The 20,402-nt window shown below is 35.7% G+C and overlaps 1 protein-coding gene and 8 non-coding genes across 13 annotated transcripts; all 9 read right to left on the bottom strand.

Annotated features, from left to right (window-relative positions):
* Positions 1 to 1,790: 1,790 nt before the first annotated feature.
* Positions 1,791 to 6,125, bottom strand: LOC109160698. 5 transcript variants are annotated; one of them, XR_002050814.1, is made up of 5 exons: positions 5,766 to 6,124; positions 4,912 to 4,965; positions 4,708 to 4,834; positions 2,834 to 2,972; positions 2,286 to 2,718 (listed from the first exon to the last, which is right to left on the bottom strand). XR_002050814.1 is itself a non-coding variant. In XM_019308973.1 (4 exons), exon 4 carries the CDS (start codon positions 2,684 to 2,686, stop codon positions 2,024 to 2,026), a length of 663 nt encoding a protein of 220 aa, XP_019164518.1. In that variant the 5' UTR covers positions 2,687 to 2,702; positions 2,834 to 2,972; positions 4,708 to 4,834; positions 5,766 to 6,111; the 3' UTR covers positions 1,791 to 2,023. The 5 variants fall into 5 exon arrangements, 4 of the variants coding, with proteins under 4 accessions (XP_019164518.1, XP_019164516.1, XP_019164519.1 ...); XM_019308973.1 differs by lacking the exon at positions 4,912 to 4,965 and having other exon boundaries at positions 1,791 to 2,702; positions 5,766 to 6,111; XM_019308971.1 differs by lacking the exon at positions 4,912 to 4,965 and having other exon boundaries at positions 1,791 to 2,718; positions 5,766 to 6,110.
* Positions 6,126 to 11,514: 5,389 nt separating this feature from the next.
* Positions 11,515 to 11,587, bottom strand: TRNAA-AGC. Its single transcript has one exon. It is a non-coding gene; the product is annotated as a tRNA-Ala (tRNA).
* A 476-nt stretch (positions 11,588 to 12,063) lies between these two features.
* On the bottom strand, positions 12,064 to 12,136 carry TRNAA-UGC. Its single transcript has one exon. It is a non-coding gene; the product is annotated as a tRNA-Ala (tRNA).
* A 1,716-nt stretch (positions 12,137 to 13,852) lies between these two features.
* Positions 13,853 to 13,925, bottom strand: TRNAA-AGC. Its single transcript has one exon. It is a non-coding gene; the product is annotated as a tRNA-Ala (tRNA).
* A 1,483-nt stretch (positions 13,926 to 15,408) lies between these two features.
* On the bottom strand, positions 15,409 to 15,481 carry TRNAA-UGC. Its single transcript has one exon. It is a non-coding gene; the product is annotated as a tRNA-Ala (tRNA).
* A 2,092-nt stretch (positions 15,482 to 17,573) lies between these two features.
* Positions 17,574 to 17,646, bottom strand: TRNAA-AGC. Its single transcript has one exon. It is a non-coding gene; the product is annotated as a tRNA-Ala (tRNA).
* A 1,081-nt stretch (positions 17,647 to 18,727) lies between these two features.
* TRNAA-AGC lies at positions 18,728 to 18,800 on the bottom strand. Its single transcript has one exon. It is a non-coding gene; the product is annotated as a tRNA-Ala (tRNA).
* Positions 18,801 to 19,276: 476 nt separating this feature from the next.
* Positions 19,277 to 19,349, bottom strand: TRNAA-AGC. Its single transcript has one exon. It is a non-coding gene; the product is annotated as a tRNA-Ala (tRNA).
* A 476-nt stretch (positions 19,350 to 19,825) lies between these two features.
* TRNAA-AGC lies at positions 19,826 to 19,898 on the bottom strand. Its single transcript has one exon. It is a non-coding gene; the product is annotated as a tRNA-Ala (tRNA).
* Positions 19,899 to 20,402: the final 504 nt, after the last annotated feature.

Below are 20,402 nucleotides of genomic sequence, written 5' to 3'. Positions count from 1 at the left end.
GCCTCTTACATGGTGACCCCTGGGGGTATTTATACAAAGAGATAAACATTTCACAAGCAAAGTAGGGCAAAAGATAGAGCCAAATCTGTAACACCCCCGATTTTTCAACATTTTTAAAACTTAATTTCAAAGGTAAACATCTAATCATTAAGATAAACAACAGCGGAAACTTAATTAAAACCGGAGATATGTTATGCCACACCTATATCAAACATAGGTGCACAGGCGGAAACTAGCAAGTCAACAAACAGTAAACGTCTAGGCACACAGGCCACTAGTCTAGACACACAGGCCGCTAATCTAGGCACACATGCCAACAAAAGATAACGTCTAAACATGGTAACTACTCTATCTAGCGTTCCACATCTAGCGCGCTCAGCATCTACTCAAAACCTGTAAAACATGGGGATAACACCCGGTCAGCGAACATTGCTAGTAACCCCCCCCCCCCCCCCCCCCCCCGATTTTAATTCTTGTGATTTGAGGAAGAAAAAAAGATAATGATGAGTCAAAATTACTCATTCCTTTTTTAACCTAAAATTAATGTCTAACAACAACAATGAATATTTTTGACTTTATACTACTTATTCCCTTTCAATTCCCATGTATACCAAACATTGGAATTGAAATTCTCAGTAATTCTATTCCTGTAAACCAAACACTGGAATTTAAGATCCACTTTATTCCTAGTAATTCATCTCCCATGGAATTGCAATTCTTTTCCCATATAATTCCTCCTCTCCAACCAAACGCCCTGTAAATATGACAAGTTTCAAAAAGATTGGTTTGTTTGGTAAAATAGGTAGCTTATTAGCTAATTTTGATTTATTTGACCACTATTAATTGTTTGATTTGGTTAAAAAATTAATATAAGTGTTTGGTTAATTAGCTTTTTGTAACTCTAAAATGCTAAAATTCAAAAATCTGCTCAAAACAACTTTTTCAATTAGCTTTTTGAGAAAAAGAAAAATTATACCAAACAGCTAACAGCTAATTTACCAAACACCTTTCTACAATCAGCTAATGTTATCAATTAGTTATAGGCCCTGTTTGGTAAAATGGCTGTTAGCTGATAGCTGTTAGTTATTAGCTGATTGTGTTAATTAGAGGGTATAAATAGTTGATAACATTAGCTGATTGTAGAAAAGTATTTGGTAAATTAGCTGTTAGCTGATAGCTGTTTGGTATAATTTCTTTTCTCAAAAAGCTAATTGAAAAAGTTGCTTGGAGTAGCATTTTGAATTTTAACTTTTTGGAGTCGCAAAAAGCTAATTAACCAAACATTTATACTGATATTTTAACTAAATCAAACAATTAATAGTGGTCAAATAAGTCAAAATTGGCCTATAGGCCAATTTTTTACCAAACAGGGCCATACTCTTTAATTAACTCAATCAGCTATCATTTAACAGCCATTTACCAAACACGGTTAATCTCAACTTTTTAAGTTATTTTCATACTGAAGCAAAAACTTAAAAATAAATTCTCTCAATATATAATTTTTATAAATTGAGTCCATACTTGAACAAAAGATAAAAACAAATATACAACGAATATCGATGCATAGATTTAGCATAACGTAACGTAAAATATGACACTTTTTAATAAACGCATTCAGAAATTCAATCAACGTATTTAAAACAAGAAACTTTCCAGATAATCGTTTACCAATCATTACAACAATAACAATTTATTGCTGACAGCTATACTTAATACAATGACAAATTATTCTTTCATCATTAAATAAAGCATTTTACGTTAGCCTAATCACAAGGAAAAAAACCAAGCAACAACCAAAACATTACAGCATAGCAATCTGTATTAATTTCAAGTTCAATCAGTTCACAACAGAAATGGAAGATTTGCATTCATTAACACAACATATATATTACAAGATGCACTTTATCTACTACAAACTGAAACCAGAGAGCATCATATCTGGCCTTCATTCACTACAAACTGAAACAAACAACATAACTGGACTTAGAAAATAGAAACACTACTGGGAAGATCAAAGAGGTTCTTAGGTTCTCGGGATGAATTTTCGCATCCACACATTCTTGCCTTTAATTGTAAATTTTGCTTTTGCCAGACCTCTAAGAACCAAGTCAACGATTGCCGAAGAGGTGAAGACAACCAGGGCAAAAAGTGACTGCTCATTGGGCTTCACCACCTGCATAGAGATGGACTCCACACAGTCGCCAAACATCCTGTTGAAGTAACCCCAAAGCTCCGTTTCAAAAACAGGATAGCCCTTAGAAAACGTAGCAAACATTGTTCTTACGTCTTTTGGTTCATTCAAAAGTAAAGGAGGCATCACTGATTCAGACGACTCATCTGTGAGTCCGAGTCCTCCGAACCTTTGGATCATGGGATCCACGGGAGGCACCACCGATTGAGACGACTCACCTGAGACTCTGAGTCCTCCAAACCTTGGTATCATGGGCTCAGAAACAGACGGTGGCATCATGACCATTTGAGTTTTGAGCAACTCTTGTTCAGTGGTTCTCTTGATGGCCATTTTCACGAGATCGCCCAATACCTTGACACAAACATCCTCCACAATCATTCTGATCCCATACAATGCCTCGGCCCGATTTTCATGAAAGAACTTTAGAGACAACTGCTTTCCCAAGAGATTTTGAGTGAGTGAAATCTCACTTGCATCAGAAGAGAACAGATACATGGCATCTGTGATGCATCTAAGGCAGGCCACAGCTTCATCAGCAAGTCCATTGATCAATTTTATGGACGATGACAAGATTTTTGGCACAGCATCATTGATTTTATTATGTTCTAACCAAATCCATAAAGCAATCATATTCACAGATACCTTAGGATCACGTTCAAGCACAAAAACAAGGATTGAATAGAGTTCTCTGTTCATTGCATGGAAAAGATTATTCATCAACTTGACAGGAACTTCAGGATAGGCAGCATCCATGGCAAAATATGCTCTTAGTTGACAAGACCTGTTCACATGAAATTCACACCATGAGACTGCCGTGAATCTCCCAAAATGACAAGATTAAAAGACCAAAAAAAAAAAAAAAGGTATTAAGATATGAAGCATGCCAAAGTGCCAAACCAAACCAAAACAAAGAGACTCTTCACTGTGAACAATAAACCTAAATAATAGAGCCTGGCCAAGAATGAAAATAAGAACACAAAAAACTAGAAATGGATGAAACAAACTAACACAAAATTTCATCCAAGATATAGACAACACATCAGCCAGATGTAAAATGGCCAAATGATGGTGCTGAAATCCTCAGTCAAAAAGGAGTCATAGAATGCAGTTTCTCAGCCCGGTGAAGGAGATTCACAGATCACAAGCACACAAGAAAAAGCAAGTCATCATACAAAACTAAGCTGCAAAGGAATTTTTTTTTAAAAAAATAAAAAAATATTGCTTTACTTTGAAAAAAAAAGAAGAAGAGAAACATGAAGGAAAAGGAGAAACCTCTAGAGGATGTTTGCCTTAAGAATTCATATACGCATTAGACTTCTACACGGTTTATTTATAGGAACTTTAACACTGCCACGCACCTCAAGTGTGAGGTAGTGGCCCTTAGTTCAAATACTCGGTAAGTAACAAATTTTAGTAGGTTGCATTTTTTAGATACCTTTTCTCGAATACCACGGTATACAATCATAATTTTTCAGTTCTTGTTGATTTAAAATATAGGCCGTCAAAAACCCCACCCTCCAAATTAGTTCCAAAAAGATAATTCCTATAATTTAAATAAAAATTTAACACATATTACCTATCAGAAAGAAGAGAAAAAAAGGTAGAGCATATATCTTTCATCCTAAGCCTTCATAAATTCATCTGAACCAGAATAAAATTTGGTTTCATGTTCATTTTCCATTTCAAAGAAGCCAAAACATGCTATATCACAATATGATTTTGACCATTATAAGCTACTAGTTAAGTATTGAAGTGTGGTTCACTGCTAGGTGTTTTAACTTTTAACCTTTGCACAATAAGGGACTAAGTGAACTCTTCTCAATTAAAAGAAACCAATCTCATTATGTGTTAAATTGGACACCACGCAATATACTAATACATTATTTTGCATATAGGAAATAATTTTAGATAGGATTGATGGAAAAGGAATAATTTAATTTAAAAGGGAAGTTTGAAATAATTAATCCTCATGCAGTCTTTTCTGTTATTATTACCTTATACTGACACTGCTAAGTGTTGATTAATTAGTTCAATGTCCTGCCAGTACTCAGTCTAATAGATTTGCTTATGCAACATAATCATTCACTAATAGGAAAATGTATGCTCTTGCTGTTATCATAGGGATTCTGTAAGCATTTCTTCCTTACTATTATTAATTTTAGTTCATCTAATATTCATTAAAAGACTTTCTTTTTGTATTATTCTATAGATATATTTTGTGTCCTTTTTTAATTTCGTGAACATAGCTAATGCTCCATCTGTCGTGGTTTATGCCCTATTACTATTTATTGGTCATATCTTCTTTCTTCACTTATTTTCTTTCCGTTTTGCTTCCTTTCCCCACTGTAATCTCTAGTTGTGTTTCTACAAATAAGCCCCATACACTTACTGCCAGTTATTTACTGTTGGGAATGCAGAAAGGAGAAACTAGCAATAAACTTTATTACAGAGAAGAAAAATAGCAAATATCAAAGAAATCATTCTAAAACACCTTTTGCCAGGTTTAAATCCCATACCTTAAATGATCTTATGCTGAGAATCCATAGTCCAGTTCTCAGCCACTGCCACCATTTCCTGTCTTTTCCAGTTTCAATAGCTTGAGTATCTCTACCATTGTAAAATCGAGTTGATGCACAGTCCAAGCTGCCAAAAGAATTGAATAATTAAATAGAACTGTCAACTTCCCAGAAGTTTAATAGAAAGCACCAGCTTTATGTTACCAAGAATCTGAATATTGTAACAAAACTCTCAATGACAGTGACCAGCTCTCCTCCCTGCAAGGAGGAGAACACAATAGTTTAGCCACCATTGATATGACAAGACAAACGGGCCGGAAGGACCATTTTTGCAAAAAAAAAAAAAAACAATAGTCGTGGACCGAGATTGCAAGGTTTGAAAGTCGTGGATCAATCCTGATAATGCCACTATATATAGCCGTGGGACCAAAAGTGCGATAAACTCACTTTTTTCTATTGGGCAGGATCTATAGCATGCACTGCCCATATATTGAATAATGAAACTTTTGTAGATTCTTGGCCAGTATTTTATCTTTCCGAAAATCCCTTTTTATTGTGTGTGTAACATTTATGATAAAATCTGCAAGTTACATAAATCGATTTCTTGAAGATGCAATACACATCACAGGATAACATTAGCATATCTATTATAGATTCTAATGAAGTTCATAATTTCAACCCTTTAGAATCACTCGAGCTTTAGTCAAGACAACATATGCATCTATTTCTTAATCCACATCATACTGAATACAGATATGCACAATCAATAGTACACAAATACATAAATAGAATGCACAAAGTCCTAACATTGTGGTAACGAGAATCTTCAACATTTAACTGCAATTAAATGATGCGAATATACTAACACAGAAACCTAACTGTAACAACAAATTTAATGGAAAGTTGTGTTAAAAAATATGCACTTAGATTTCAACCAATAAAACTACACCGTCAAACTATATAATTAACAGCAATAATCACATGGCACTACATAACATATGCAAATTTGAAGAAAAAATCATCTAAAATGCAACGAGAAATGGATTACAGCTACATACTTCAACCGCAACGCCTCCTCCAAGTCCTCCAAATGGATTGCCGAGCCCTGCACTTCCAGACCTTCACCGTCGGCATCACCACCAGCTGCAGACTCGTCGCTGTTCCTCCCAATAGACGAAGAGGACGACGAAGAACTGCGACCACCATCATTCTCCACAATGACCTCGCCACGCGGTCCTCCAACGGAGAACTCTGGCGATTTGTACATCGGAATACACGTCATTCCGGTAGCGAATTCCGGCAGTCCGGTCCGACAATCCTCGGAACTGCTCGCCCCCAACGCAATCGGCTTATACAAGGCGTATATGCACTGATGCACATTTCAGTCAATTTTTTCTTGATGTTCGAATGCTCATCTGAATATGCAGAGGGAGAAAAGACCTGTAACGGAATATATAGGCACGCACAGAGAGAGGAACAAGCTTGGTAACTTGGACACTTGGTAAGAAACAAATTGAGATTTAGTATAATGTTGTGTAAATGCGTGATTGTGTATAAATAAGGTATACATAAGTCACCTCTAATGGTACCCGGGTTGGACTTCCATTTGAAAGGTTACGAGTTCGAGCCTCAGTAGAGACGTTATTGGTTCTTTGTGTTTCAGTAGGTTGAGAAAGTATATGAACAGATACTACAATGTAATACGGCCAGTAACATTCCATAAAAAAAAAAAAAAAAAAAAAAGGTATACATAAGTCATTCTAAGTACCCTCCAAGAAAAAAAAAAAAAAAAAAAAAAGTCATTCTAAGTATTTAGGAGATAATAGTTAAGCTACTAAATTTTAAAAAGCTCCAAAATCATTTATGAACTCAGCCGTAAAATAATACTCTATGTGTCTCATTTTATGTGTCATGTTGATTAAAATAGGATTCTTCAATAATCACATAATAAGTTACATTAGATAAATATAAACACAGTACAAGCAATAGAGTCTAACTATTACTAGGACTTATAGAGTCCTAAAACTTCTCCTCAAGCGAAGGAGCGCGAGTGAGTAGCAACCTGAAGTTTGTCCCTGAGAAACACAAACCGAGGCACAAGCAAGGACTTCGTGAAGATGTCAACTAACTGATCTTTGGTTGAGATGAAATGAATACGAAGATCGTCAGACGCTACCTTGTCACGAACAAAATGATAGTCAATCTCAATGTGCTTAGTCCTAGCATGGAAAACCGGATTGGCACATATGTAAGTAGCCCCAAGATTATTACACCAAAACCTTCGAGTTGGCATCAGAGACACCCCCAACTCACGTAGGAGAGACATAATCCAAGTAACTTCTGCAGAGACATCAGATAGCGCATTGTACTCAGCTTCAGTCGAAGATCTAGCAATAGTGCGTTGTTTTCTACAGACCTAGGAAATGAGATTAGTGCCTAAACACACTGCAAAATCACTTGTAGGCTTGTGATCCTCCTGACAACCAGCCCAATCAGAATCAGAAAAGCCATGCAACTCCCGAGACACACTCCGACGCAACCGCAAGCCATAGTCCAAAGTTCCCTTTATGTACCGTAAGACACGTTTAAGCTGACTCCAGTGTGCCATCGTGGGTGCATGCATATGTTGACACAAACGGTTAATCGCAAACGATAGCTCCGGGTGAGTAACAGTTAAATACTGTAGAGTACCAGCCAGACTCCTATATTGCGTGGGATCAGAATATGGAGCCGTAGAACTCTCAACTGCACGAGTCACAAGAACCGGTGTAACCAACGGTTTATAATCCTACATACCTGCACGTTTAAGTATATCAAGCATATAACGTTGTTGAGACAAAAGAAGACCACCAGCACACACAACAGTCTCAATCCCGAGAAAGAAGCTGGGGCACCGAAATCCCGTATCTTAAAAGCAGCAGCCAATTTCACCAGGAGACTATCAACAAGAGACTGGGAACTCCCCATGAGGAGCATGTCATCCACGTAGACCATGAGATACGCCCTCAAATCACCCTGCACATAAATAAAAAGAGAAAAATCTGTATTGGATTCACAGAATCCAATAGATAACAGAAAAACAACCACCATCCTTCTCCACAATGACCTTGCCACGTTGTCTTCCAATGGAGAACTATGGCGATCTGTACATCGGAATACACGTCATTCTGGTAGCAAATTCCAACAGTCCGGTTCCGACAATCCTCAGAACTGCTTGCCCCCAAGGCAATCGGCATATACAAAGCGTATATGTGAGTATATATATATATATTATATGTTCTAATGCTCATCTGAATATGCAGAGGGAGAAAAGACCTGTAACAGAATATATATATATATATATATATATATATATATATATATATATAGAATTGCACTCAGGTACGAATGAAGTTCCCAGGAAGGAATATGCGAACCAATCAGCGCGCGACACGTGTCCAGATCTAATGGATTAAAAAAATACGGTTGCACTTTCGTAAATAATTGAACATCGAAGTGCAAGTAAAGTGTATTATAGGTGCAAGTAAAATTTACACTAAGCATCAATACGAAGTGCACCTATAGTTATAAGTAGTTGCATCTATAGTTATAAGTAGTTGCACCTGTAGGTATAAGTAGTTGCACCTATAGTTATAAGTAGGTGCACCCAGGTGAATGAATGGTTGCGGGAAGTGAATGTTAACAAGACAAAATTACATGCACTTATAGGTGAAAGTAGGTGCACCTATAGTTATAAGTAGTTGCATCTATAGTTATAAGTAGGTGCACCCAAGTGAATGAATAGATGCGGGAAGTGAATGCATGTTAACAAGACAAAATTACATGCACTCAGGTGAAAGTATGTGCACCTATAGTTATAAGTAGTTGCACCTATAGTTATAAGTAGGTGCACCTAGGTGAATGAATGGTTGCGGGAAGTGAATGTTAACAAGGCAAAATTACATGCACTTATAGGTGAAAGTAGGTGCACTTGTAAGTGATTTTATTTGCACTTCGATGTTCAATTATTTACGAAAATGCCACCGCGTTTTTTTTAATCTATTAAATCTGGACACGAGTCGCGCGCTGATTCGTTCGCATATTTCCTCCTGGGCACTTATTCGCACCTGAGTGCATCCCTATATATATATATATATATATATATATATATATATATATATAGAGAGAGAGAGAGAGAGAGAGAGAGAGAGAGAGAGAGAGAGACACGCATAGAGAGAGGAACAAGCTTGGTAACTTGTTAAGAAATAAATTGAGATTTACTATATATACTGGATGGATAGCATACTAGGCCTAGGTCATATGGACCGGCCCAAGAAGAACAACTGGATCGAGGAAGTCCAAGAAAGAAACACAATATGGAGCAACCTAAGAGTTTGACAAGGATTGGGCCTGATACTCCTGATATAGTTAGAATTGGACTAATTATCTCTAGTATAATAGAATTAGGTCTCATTATGTAACTAAGACTCACAATATGAGGCAGTCTGTCTATAATTCTTATTCCTTGTATCAATGTTGCAAAACACGCTAGGCGCCCCCTAGGTGCCAAGGGGGCGCCTAGGCGCCGATTTTTTATTTTTTATTTTATTTATTTTATTTTTATTTTATTTTTTTAATTAAAAATAAAATTAAAAATTAAAAATTTTTAAAATTTAGTAATAAAACATAAGGTTTCCATAGTTATTTCTTAGAAACTATTTACGAAAGTGGTTGTAAAAGTGTTCAAAAGATTGTTTAAACCATCTAAATACATAAAAAACTAAAATTAAGAGCTAAGTAAGGATTTTTTTGAGAAATTAGTGGACCAGCAGTTTGCGGTGGATAGATCTCAAAAAAATACGCGATTTGAAAAAAAAAATTGTCCAAAACGGACAACCGAGTCAAAAGTTATGCCTTCCTGAACTTTTCGTAAAAAAAAAAAAAAAAAAAATTAAAAGCGCCGGTTCAGCCGGCTAGGCGCCCGGCCGTGGAGATGGCCGATTTCGGCCTTCTTCGCGGCGACGCAATGGCGCCTAGGCGCGATTTTTGCAACATTGCCTTGTATGGCTCTAGCCTAAAATATGTATAAATAGACCCACATACATGGGTAACGCAAATTATGCTGTGCAACCGAATGCACCATCCAATCCACCAAAGATTACGTGGATGGTCGGCTTTCCTGCCGGTCGGCTGCTAGATGGGGGGTCAGGGTCCCGTCGGTCATCTCGACGGTCATCTCTGCGGTCATCTCTTCGATCCTGACCCGACCGATCGGAGCGTCCATCACGATAAGAACGATCGGAACGATGATGAGAGCGCCTATTGTCCCTCCGATCGGTATTCTTCTTCGTTTCCTCTCTCTTCTCCACACACTTGTCCAACTTTCCACGGTTGAGAAGATCTTCTAATAGTTGGCGCAAGTGGGTACACTCCTTAGTGTCATGCCCGGCACTCCTCTCTCTTCTCCACACACTTGTCCAACTTTCCACGATTGAGAAGATCTTCTAATAGTTGGCGCAAGTGGGTACACTCCTCAGTGTCATGCCCGGCACATCGGTGGTAAGCACAGTGCTTACTCTTGTCCGGTCCATCTTGCTCGGGATGAGGGAGTTTGATGAGATTGCAGTACTGTGTGTACTGCATGGCCTCCGCCGCGGATCGGTTCAGGGCCGTAAACTCACCAGGCCTGGTGCGGGATCGGGGATGATCATCACCCGATCGATGTTCCGCCCGGCCGGCCGGTTTACGGGAAGAAGAACCGACCTCCTGCGAGCGTTTCACGGCGTTTGCTTCGCCGGCATTGGCATAATCTGTGACCCTTCGGAGGGCCTCTTCATACGTGGTCGGGGGTGAAGGATGAAATCTTGATAGAGATATCCTGCCCGCAGGGAAATATGGAGCATGTGGGTAGCAGTGGCATCATCCATTGGGTCGACCTCCCCGACCGCGACCTTCCACTTAACAAGGAAATCGGTCAAGCTCTCCCCTTCGATCTGGTATCGATCCCCGTACCTCTCGCATGCTAAGCGAGCGCTCTACCATCTGAGTTACATCCCCATTTTCATTGTGAATTTTTCAAATTTGACTAGTTATAAAATGTCGAAGTTTTATATGTTATCTAGATTTATACTATGTGATCAAGAAATGCATTTCTACCCATAATAATTCTAAGTTAATAGGATACTGTTGATTGTATTATAATTATAGTGGTTATTTGATGTGTTTAAAATTTTGCTTTAAATTCATAGTCTGAGTGGTAGGATGCAAATCATATAAAAACTTAATATATAGGGTCATATATCTAGCCCAAGAAAGCCTTCAACTTCTGGTGTTCGTGGTCTTGATTGTTTTCATTACACATTTGATTAGGTTGGGTGTTGTGTTCTAAGCTTGCACTTAGAAGGCTTTCAAAGTGGAGATGCGGGGTATCAATCCCCGTACCTCTTGCATGCTAAGCGAGCGCTCTACCATCTGAGCTACATGCCCATTTTCATTTTGAATTTTTCGAATTTGACTAGTTATAAAATGTCGAAGTTTTATATGTTATCTATATTTATACTATGTGATCAAGAAATGCATTTCTACCCATAATAATTCTAAGTTAATAGGATACTGTTGATTGTATTATAATTATAGTGGTTATTTGATGTGTTTTAAAATTTTGCTTTAAATTCATAGTCTGAGTGGTAGGATACTTAATATATAGGGTCATATATCTAGCCCAAGAAAGCCTTCAACTTCTGGTGTTCATGGTCTTGATTGTTTTCATTACACATTTGATTAGGTTGGGTGTTGTGTTCTAAGCTTGCACTTACAAGGCTTTCAAATTGGAGATGCGGGGTATCGATCCCCGCACCTCTCGCATGCTAAGCGAGCGCACTACCATCTGAGCTACATCCCCATTTTCATTGTGACTTTTTCGAATTAGACTGGTTGTAAAATGACGAAGGTTTTATATGTTATCTAGATTTATACTATGTGATCAAGAAATGCATTTCTACCCATATTAATTCTAAGTTAATAGGATACTGTTGATTGTATTATAATTATAGTAGTTATTCGATGAGTTTAAAATTTTGCTTTAAATTCATAGTCTGAGTGGTAGGATGCAAATCATATAAAAACTCTAAATATATATACTATTAACATATATAAAAGGGTCATATATCTAGTCCATGAAGACGATGAGGAGGATGAATAAAAAGAAAAAAAAAAAAGAAAAAAAACCTTCAACCTATTTGGGCTGGCTTAACGGGGTTGAATGTTTTAAGATTTGGGGCTATTGACACTTCTCATGGGATTGCGTTTAATTGCACATTTTTAAAGTTCATCGGCGCCTATGATTTATTTTTATTGCGTTAGTTGTTCTATTCAAAGTGGAGATGCGGGGTATCGATCCCCATACCTCTCGCATGCAAAGCGAGCGCTCTACCATCTGAGCTACATCCCCATTTTCATTATGAATTTTTCGAATTTGACTAGTTATAAAATGTCGAAGTTTTATATGTTATCTAGATTTATACTATGTGATCAAGAAATGCATTTCTACCCATATGGGCCGTTTGGTCCACGGAATCAATTTGGTGGGAATAGGAATTCTATTCCATAGGGAATGGAATAGGTAAGTAATAGAATAGAAATTGTATTCTGTTGTTTGGTTCGTTGATGGAATAGACTTTAGGAATTGTATTCCAACGTTTGGTTAGTTAAGGAATAGAAATGGAATATATGAGTAAAAGACATAAATGCCCTTGTATAAAATATATTATTATTATTATTATTATTATTATTATTATTATTATTATTATTGTTATTATTATTATTATTATTATTATTATTATTATTATTATTATTATTATTATTATTATTATTATTATTATTATTATTATTATTATTATTATTATTATTATTATTATTATTATTATTATTATTATTATTATTATTATTATTATTATTATTATTATTATTATCTGTAAATTATGATATTAGTAATTAGTAATGTTCATTTTCCATTTGTATAGCAGATTCATTGTTCTGAGGATATTTTTGAACCAATGATAAAGCTGCCTTGGAGATTTTTGTGGATAAAATAGCGGATGGCACTCCCAGATTCCGTGGTTGTGATAATTAGAACTGATCGCATTACATTTATGATATAACTCAGTTCGATATTCTCAACTGAATGCTTTGATCCATATTTAAAATTCTATCGTGCGACTAACAACGGCCTCCTCATCGTCAGATCCCACGGACCACCTCTTTGTCCGTCGACTCTGCACGCTGGAAAAACTCAAGTCTGCGCAGCACCACCTTGGAAATTTTCTGGCCACCGTCGAGTGATCGTAGGGGAGAGGAAACGTCCGGATGGTGATCGCCGTTTTCCATCCGCTTGCGACCGTATGTAGCCCACATGAGGCCGCGGTAGTGTGTATATATATATATATATATATATATATATATATATATATATATATATATATATATATATATAATTATATATATAATTAAATATTTAATTGGTAAAAAATGAAATTCTGAAAATTTTCCTTTGATGTGGCAGAAAGATTTGCTTGATTTTGATGTTGATGATGCTTTAATTTGATGTGGCTGGAAAAATTGTTTGACTTTGATGTTGATGATGAAGGAATCGGGGAAGGGTAGAATGATACGTAGGGAGAGAACGACGAGAAAGATAAGGTTAAAATTGAAAAAAAAAATATTCTATTCATGAGGACTCAGGAATAAGTTAATACCAGGGGGGCCCTGGTAATAGCTATTACCTCATCTGAGGTAATAGGCTATTACTAGGAACATCATTCCTAGTAATACACATTGTTACCAAATAGAAGAATTGGTCTGTTACCGGGAATGCTATGCCATTCCCAGTCTATTCCGTGAACCAAACGGACCAATAATAATTCTATGTTAATAGGATACTGTTGATTGTATTATAATTATAGTGGTTATTTGATGTGTTTAAAATTTTGCTTTAAATTCATAGTCTGAGTGGTAGGATGGAAATCATATAAAAACTTAATATATAGGGTAATATATCTAGCCCAAGAAAGCCTTCAACTTCTGGTGTTCGTGGTCTTGACTGTTTTCATTACACATTTGATTAGGTTGGGTGTTGTGTTCTAAGCTTGCACTTACAAGGCTTTTAAAGTGGAGATGCGGGGTATCGATCCCCGTACCTCTCGCATGCTAAGCGAGCGCTCTAGCATCTGAGCTACATCCCCATTTTCGTTGTGAATTTTTCGAATTTGACTAGTTATAAAATGTCGAAGTTTTATATGTTATCTAGATTTATACTATGTGATCAAGAAATGCATTTCTACCCATAATAATTCTATGTTAATAGGATACTGTTGATTGTATTATAATTATAGTGGTTATTTGATGTGTTTAAAATTTTGCTTTAAATTCATAGTCTGAGTGGTAGGATGCAAATCATATAAAAACTTAATATATAGGGTCATATATCTTGCCCAAAAAAGCCTTCAACTTCTGGTGTTCGTGGTCTTGATTGTTTTCATTACACATTTGATTAGGTCGGGTGTTGTGTTCTAAGCTTGCACTTAGAAGGCTTTCAAAGTGGAGATGCGGGGTATCGATCGCCATACCTCTCACATGCTAAGCGAGCGCTCTACCATTTGAACTACATCCCCATTTTCATTGTGATTTTTTCGAATTTGACTAGTTATAAAATGTCGAAGTTTTATATGTTATTGAGATTTATACTATGTGATCAAGAAATGCATTTCTACCCATAACAATTCTATGTTAATAGGATACTGTTGATTGTATTATAATTATAGTGGTTATTTGATGTGTTTAAAATTATGCTTTAAATTCATAGTCTGAGTGGTAGGATGCAAATCATATAAAAAATTAATATATAGGGTCGTTCTATGCTTGCACTTACAAGGCTTTTAAAGTGGAGATGCAGGGTATCAATCCCCGTACCTCTCGCATGCTAAGCAAGCGCTCCACCATCTGAGCTACATTCCCATTTTCATTGTGAATTTTTCGAATTTGACTAGTTACAAAATGTTGATGTTTTATATGTTATCTAGATTTATACTATGTGATCAAGAAAGGCATTTCTACCCATAATAATTCTAAGTTAATAGGATACTGTTGATTGTATTATAATTATAGTGGTTATTTGATGTGTTTAAAATTTTGCTTTAAATTCATAGTCTGAGTGGTAGGATGCAAATCATATAAAAACTTAATATATAGGGTCATATATCTAGCCCAAGAAAGCCTTCAACTTCTGGTCTTCGTGGTCTTGATTGTTTTCATTACACATTTGATTAGGTTGGGTGTTGTGTTCTAAGCTTGCACTTACAAGACTTTCAAAGTGGAGATGCGGGGTATCGATTCCTCTTACCTCTCGCATGCTAAGCGAGCGCTCTACCATCTGAGCTACATCCCCATTTTCATTGAAAATTTTTCGAATTAGATTGGTTGTAAAATGACGAAGGTTTTATATGTTATCTAGATTTATACTATGTGATCAAGAAATGCATTTCTACCCATATTAATTCTAAGTTAATAGGATACTATCTAGTCCATGAAGACGATGAGGAGGATGAATAAAAAGAAAAACAAATAAGAAAAAAAACCTTCAACTTCTCTAGTGCTTGATTTTAAGAATTAGGGCTAATAGGGGTGGTGCTTGATTTATTTATATTGCGTTAGTTGTTCTATTCAAAGTGGAGATGCGGGGTATTGATCCCCGTACCTCTCACATGCAAAGCGAGCGCTCTACCATCTGAGCTACATCCCCATTTTCATTATGAATTTTTCGAATTTGACTAGTTATAAAATGTCGAAGTTTTATATGTTATCTAGATTTATACTATGTGATCAAGAAATGCATTTTTGCCCATATGGGTAGTTTGGTTCACGGAATCAATTTGGAGGGAATAGGAATTCTATTCCATAGGGAATGGAATAGGTAAGGAATAGAATAGAAATTGTATTCTGTTGTTTGGTTCGTTGATGGAATAGACTTTAGGAATTGTATTCCAACGTTTGGTTAGTTATGGAATAGAAATGGAATATATAAGTAAAAGACATAAATGCCCTTGTATAAAATATATTATTATTATTATTATTATTATTATTATTATTATTATTATTATTATTATTATTATTATTATTATTATTATTATTATTATTATTATTATTATTATTATTATTATTATTATCTGTAAATAATGATATTAGTAATTAGTAATGTTCATTTTCCATTTGTATAGCAGATTCATTGTTCTGAGGATATTTTTGAACCAATGATAAAAGCTGCCTTGGAGATTTTTGTGGATAAAATAGCGGATGGCACTCCCAGATTCCGTGGTTGTGATAATTAGAACTGATCGCATTACATTTATGATATAACTCAGTTCGATATTCTCAGCCGAATGCTTTGATCCTTATTTAAAATTCTATCGTGCGACTAACAATGGCCTCCTCATCGTCAGATCCCACGGACCACCTCTTTGTCCGTCGACTCTGCACGCTGGAAAAACTCAAGTCTGCACAGCACCACCTTGGAAATTTTCTGGCCAACGTCGAGTGATCGTAGGGTAGAGGAGACGTCCGGATGGTGATCGCCGTTTTCCTGCCGCTTGCGACCGTATGTAGCCCACATGAGGCCGCGGCAGTGTATGTATATATATTACTGCGGCGGCGGCTCACCGCCGCAGTATATATATATATATATATATATATATATATATATATATATATATATATATATATATATATATATATATATATATATATATATAATTAAATATTTAATTGGTAAAAAATGAAATTCTGAAAATTTACCTTTGATGTGGCAGAAAGATTTGCTTGATTTTGATGTTGATGATGCTCTAATTTGATGTGGCTGGAAAAATTGTTTGACTTTGATGTTGATGATGAAGGAATCGGGGAAGGGTAGAATGATATGTAGGGAGAGAACGGCGAGAAAGATAAGGTTAAAATTGAAAAAAAAAATATTCTATTAGGACTCAGGAATAAGTTAATACCAGGGGGGCCCGGGTAATAGCTATTACATCATCTGAGGTAAAAGGCTATTACTGGGAACATTATTCCTAGTAATACACATTGTTACCAAACAGAAGAATAGGTCTGTTACTGGGAATGCTATGCCATTCCCAGTCTATTCCGTGAACCAAACGGACCAATAATAATTCTATGTTAATAGGATACTGTTGATTGTATTATAATTATAGTGGTTATTTGATGTGTTTAAAATTTTGCTTTAAATTAATAGTCCGAGTGGTAGGATGCAAATCATATAAAAACAATATATAGGGTCATATATCTAGCCCAAGAAAGCCTTCAACTTCTGGTGTTCGTGGTCTTGATTGTTTTCATTACACATTTGATTAGGTTGGGTGTTGTGTTCTAAGCTTGCATTTACAAGGCTTTCAAAGTGGAGATGCGGGGTATCGATCCCCGTACCTCTCGCATGCTAAGCGAGCGCTTTAGCATCGGAGCTACATCCCCATTTTCATTGTGAATTTTTCGAATTTGACTAGTTATAAAATGTCGAAGTTTTATATGTTATCTAGATTTATACTATGTGATCAAAAAATGCATTTCTACCCATAATAATTCTATGTTAATAGGATACTGTTGATTGTATTATAATTATAGTGGTTATTTGATGTGTTTAAAATTTTGCTTTAAATTCATAGTCTGAGTGGTAGGATGCAAATCATATAAAAACTTAATATATAGGGTCATATATCTAGCCCAAGAAAGCCTTCAACTTCTGGTGTTCGTGGTCTTGATTGTTTTCATTACACATTTGATTAGGTTGGGTGTTGTGTTCTAAGCTTGCACTTACAAGGCTTTCAAAGTGGAGATGCGGGGTATTGATCCCCGTACCTCTCGCATGCTAAGCGAGCGCTCTACCATCTGAGCTACATCCCCATTTTCATTGTGAATTTTTCGAATTAGACTGGTTGTAAAATGACGAAGGTTTTATATGTTATCTAGATTTATACTATGTGATCAAGAAATGCATTTCTACCCATATTAATTCTAAGTTAATAGGATACTGTTGATTGTATTATAATTATAGTAGTTATTCGATGAGTTTAAAATTTTGCTTTAATTCATAGTCTGAGTGGTAGGATGCAAATCATATAAAAACTCTAAATATATATACTATTAACATATATAAAAGGGTCATATATCTAGTCCATGAAGACGATGAGGAGGATGAATAAAAAGAAAAACAAAAAAGAAAAAAAACCTTCAAATTCTCTAGTGCTTGATTTTAAGAATTAGGGCTGATAGGGGTGGTGCCATTATTTGGGCTGGCTAACGGGGTTGAATGTTTTAAGATTTATGGCTATTGACACTTCTCATGGGATTGCGTTTAATTGCACATTTTTAAAGTACATCGGCGCTTATGATTTATAGTTATTGCGTTAGTTGTTCTATTCAAAGTGGTGATGCGGGGTATCGATTCCCTTACCTCTCGCATGCGAAGCGAGCGCTCTACCATCTGAGCTACATCCCCATTTTCATAGTGAATTTTTCGAATTTGACTAGTTATAAAATGTCGAAGTTTTATATGTTATCTAGATTTATACTATGTGATCAAGAAAGGCATTTCTAGCCATAATAATTCTAAGTTAATAGGATACTGTTGATTGTATTATAATTATAGTGGTTATTTGATGTGTTTAAAGTTTTGCTTTAAATTCATAGTTTGAGTGGTAGGATGCAAATCATATAAAAACGCCTTCAACTTCTGGTGTTCGTGGTCTTGATTGTTTTCATTACACATTTGATTAGGTGGTTATTTGATGTGTTTAAAGTTTTGCTCTAAATTCATAGTTTGAGTGGTAGGATTCAAATCATATAAAAACTTAATATATAGGGTCTATATATCTAGCCCAAGAAAGCCTTCAACTTCTGGTGTTCGTGGTCTTGATTGTTTTCATTACACATTTGATTAGGTTGGGTGTTGTGTTCTAAGCTTGCACTTAGCAGGCTTTCAAAGGGGAGATGCGGGGTATCGATCCCCGTACCTCTCGCATGCTAAGCGAGCGCTCTACCATCTGAGCTACATCCTCATTTTCATTGTGAATTTTTTCGAATTAGACTGGTTGTAAAATGACGAAGGTTTTATATGTTATCTAGATTTATACTATGTGATCAAGAAATGCATTTCTACACATATTAATTCTAAGTTAATAGGATACTGTTGATTGTATTATAATTATAGTAGTTATTCGATGAGTTTAAAATTTTGCTTTAAATTCATAGTCTGAGTGGTAGGATGCAAATCATATAAAAACTCTAAATATATATACTATTAACATATATAAAAGGGTCATATATCTAGTCCATGAAGACGATGAGGAGGATGAACAAAAAGAAAAAAAACCTTAAACTTCTAGTGCTTGATTTTAAGAATTAGGGCTGATACGTGTGGTGCCATTATTTGGGCTGGCTAGACACTTCTCATGGGATTGCGTTTAATTGCACATTTTTAAAGTTCATCGGCGCCTATGATTTATTGTTATTGCGTTAGTTGTTCTATTCAAAGTGGAGATGCGGGGTATCGATCCCCTTACCTCTCGCATGCTAAGCGAGCGCTCTACCATCTGAGCTACGTCCCCATTTTTGTTGTCAATTTTTCGAATTAGACTGGTTGTAAAATGACGAAGGTTTTATATGTTATCTAGATTTATACTATGTGATCAAGAAATGCATTTCTACACATATTAATTCTAAGTTAATAGGATACTGTTGATTGTATTATAATTATAGTAGTTATTCGATGAGTTTAAAATTTTGCTTTAAATTCATAGTCTGAGTGGTAGGATGCAAATCATATAAAAACTCTAAATATATATACTATTAACATATATAAAAAGGTCATATATCTAGTCCATGAAGACGATGAGGAGGATGAATAAAAAGAAAAAAAAACCTTCAACTTCTAGTGCTTGATTTTAAGAATTAGGGCTGATAGGGGTGGTGCCATTATTTGGGCTGGCTAGACACTTCTCATGGGATTGCGTTTAATTGCACATTTTTAAAGTTCATCGGCGCCTATGATTTATTGTTATTGCGTTAGTTGTTCTATTCAAAGTGGAGATGCGGGGTATCGATCCCCGTACCTCTCGCATGCTAAGCGAGCGCTCTACCATCTGAGCTACATCCCCATTTTCATTGTGAATTTTTCGAATTAGACTGGTTGTAAAATGACGAAGGTTTTATATGTTATCTAGATTTATACTATGTGATCAAGAAATGCATTTCTACCCATATTAATTCTAAGTTAATAGGATACTGTTGATTGTATTATAATTACAGTAGTAATTCGATGAGTTTAATATTTTGCTTTAAATTCATAGTCTGAGTGGTAGAATGCAAATCAAATAAAAACTCTAAGTATATATACTATTAACATATATAAAAAGGTCATATATCTAGTCCATGAAGACGATGAGGAGGATGAATAAAAAGAAAAACAAAAAAGAAAAAAAACCTTCAAATTCTCTAGTGCTTGATTTTAAGAATTAGGGCTGATAGGGATGGTGCCATTATTTGGGCTGGCTAACGGGGTTGAATGTTTTAAGATTTATGGCTATTGACACTTCTCATGGGATTGCGTTTAATTGCACGTTTTTAAAGTACATCGGCGCTTATGATTTATTGTTATTGCG

This window comes from Ipomoea nil, unplaced genomic scaffold (assembly GCF_001879475.1).
Source record: "Ipomoea nil cultivar Tokyo-kokei standard unplaced genomic scaffold, Asagao_1.1 scaffold2895, whole genome shotgun sequence".
Taxonomy (NCBI): domain Eukaryota; kingdom Viridiplantae; phylum Streptophyta; class Magnoliopsida; order Solanales; family Convolvulaceae; genus Ipomoea; species Ipomoea nil.
The sequence above is the reverse complement of the archived record's forward strand: the minus strand, read 5'-3'. Positions and strand labels throughout refer to the sequence as shown.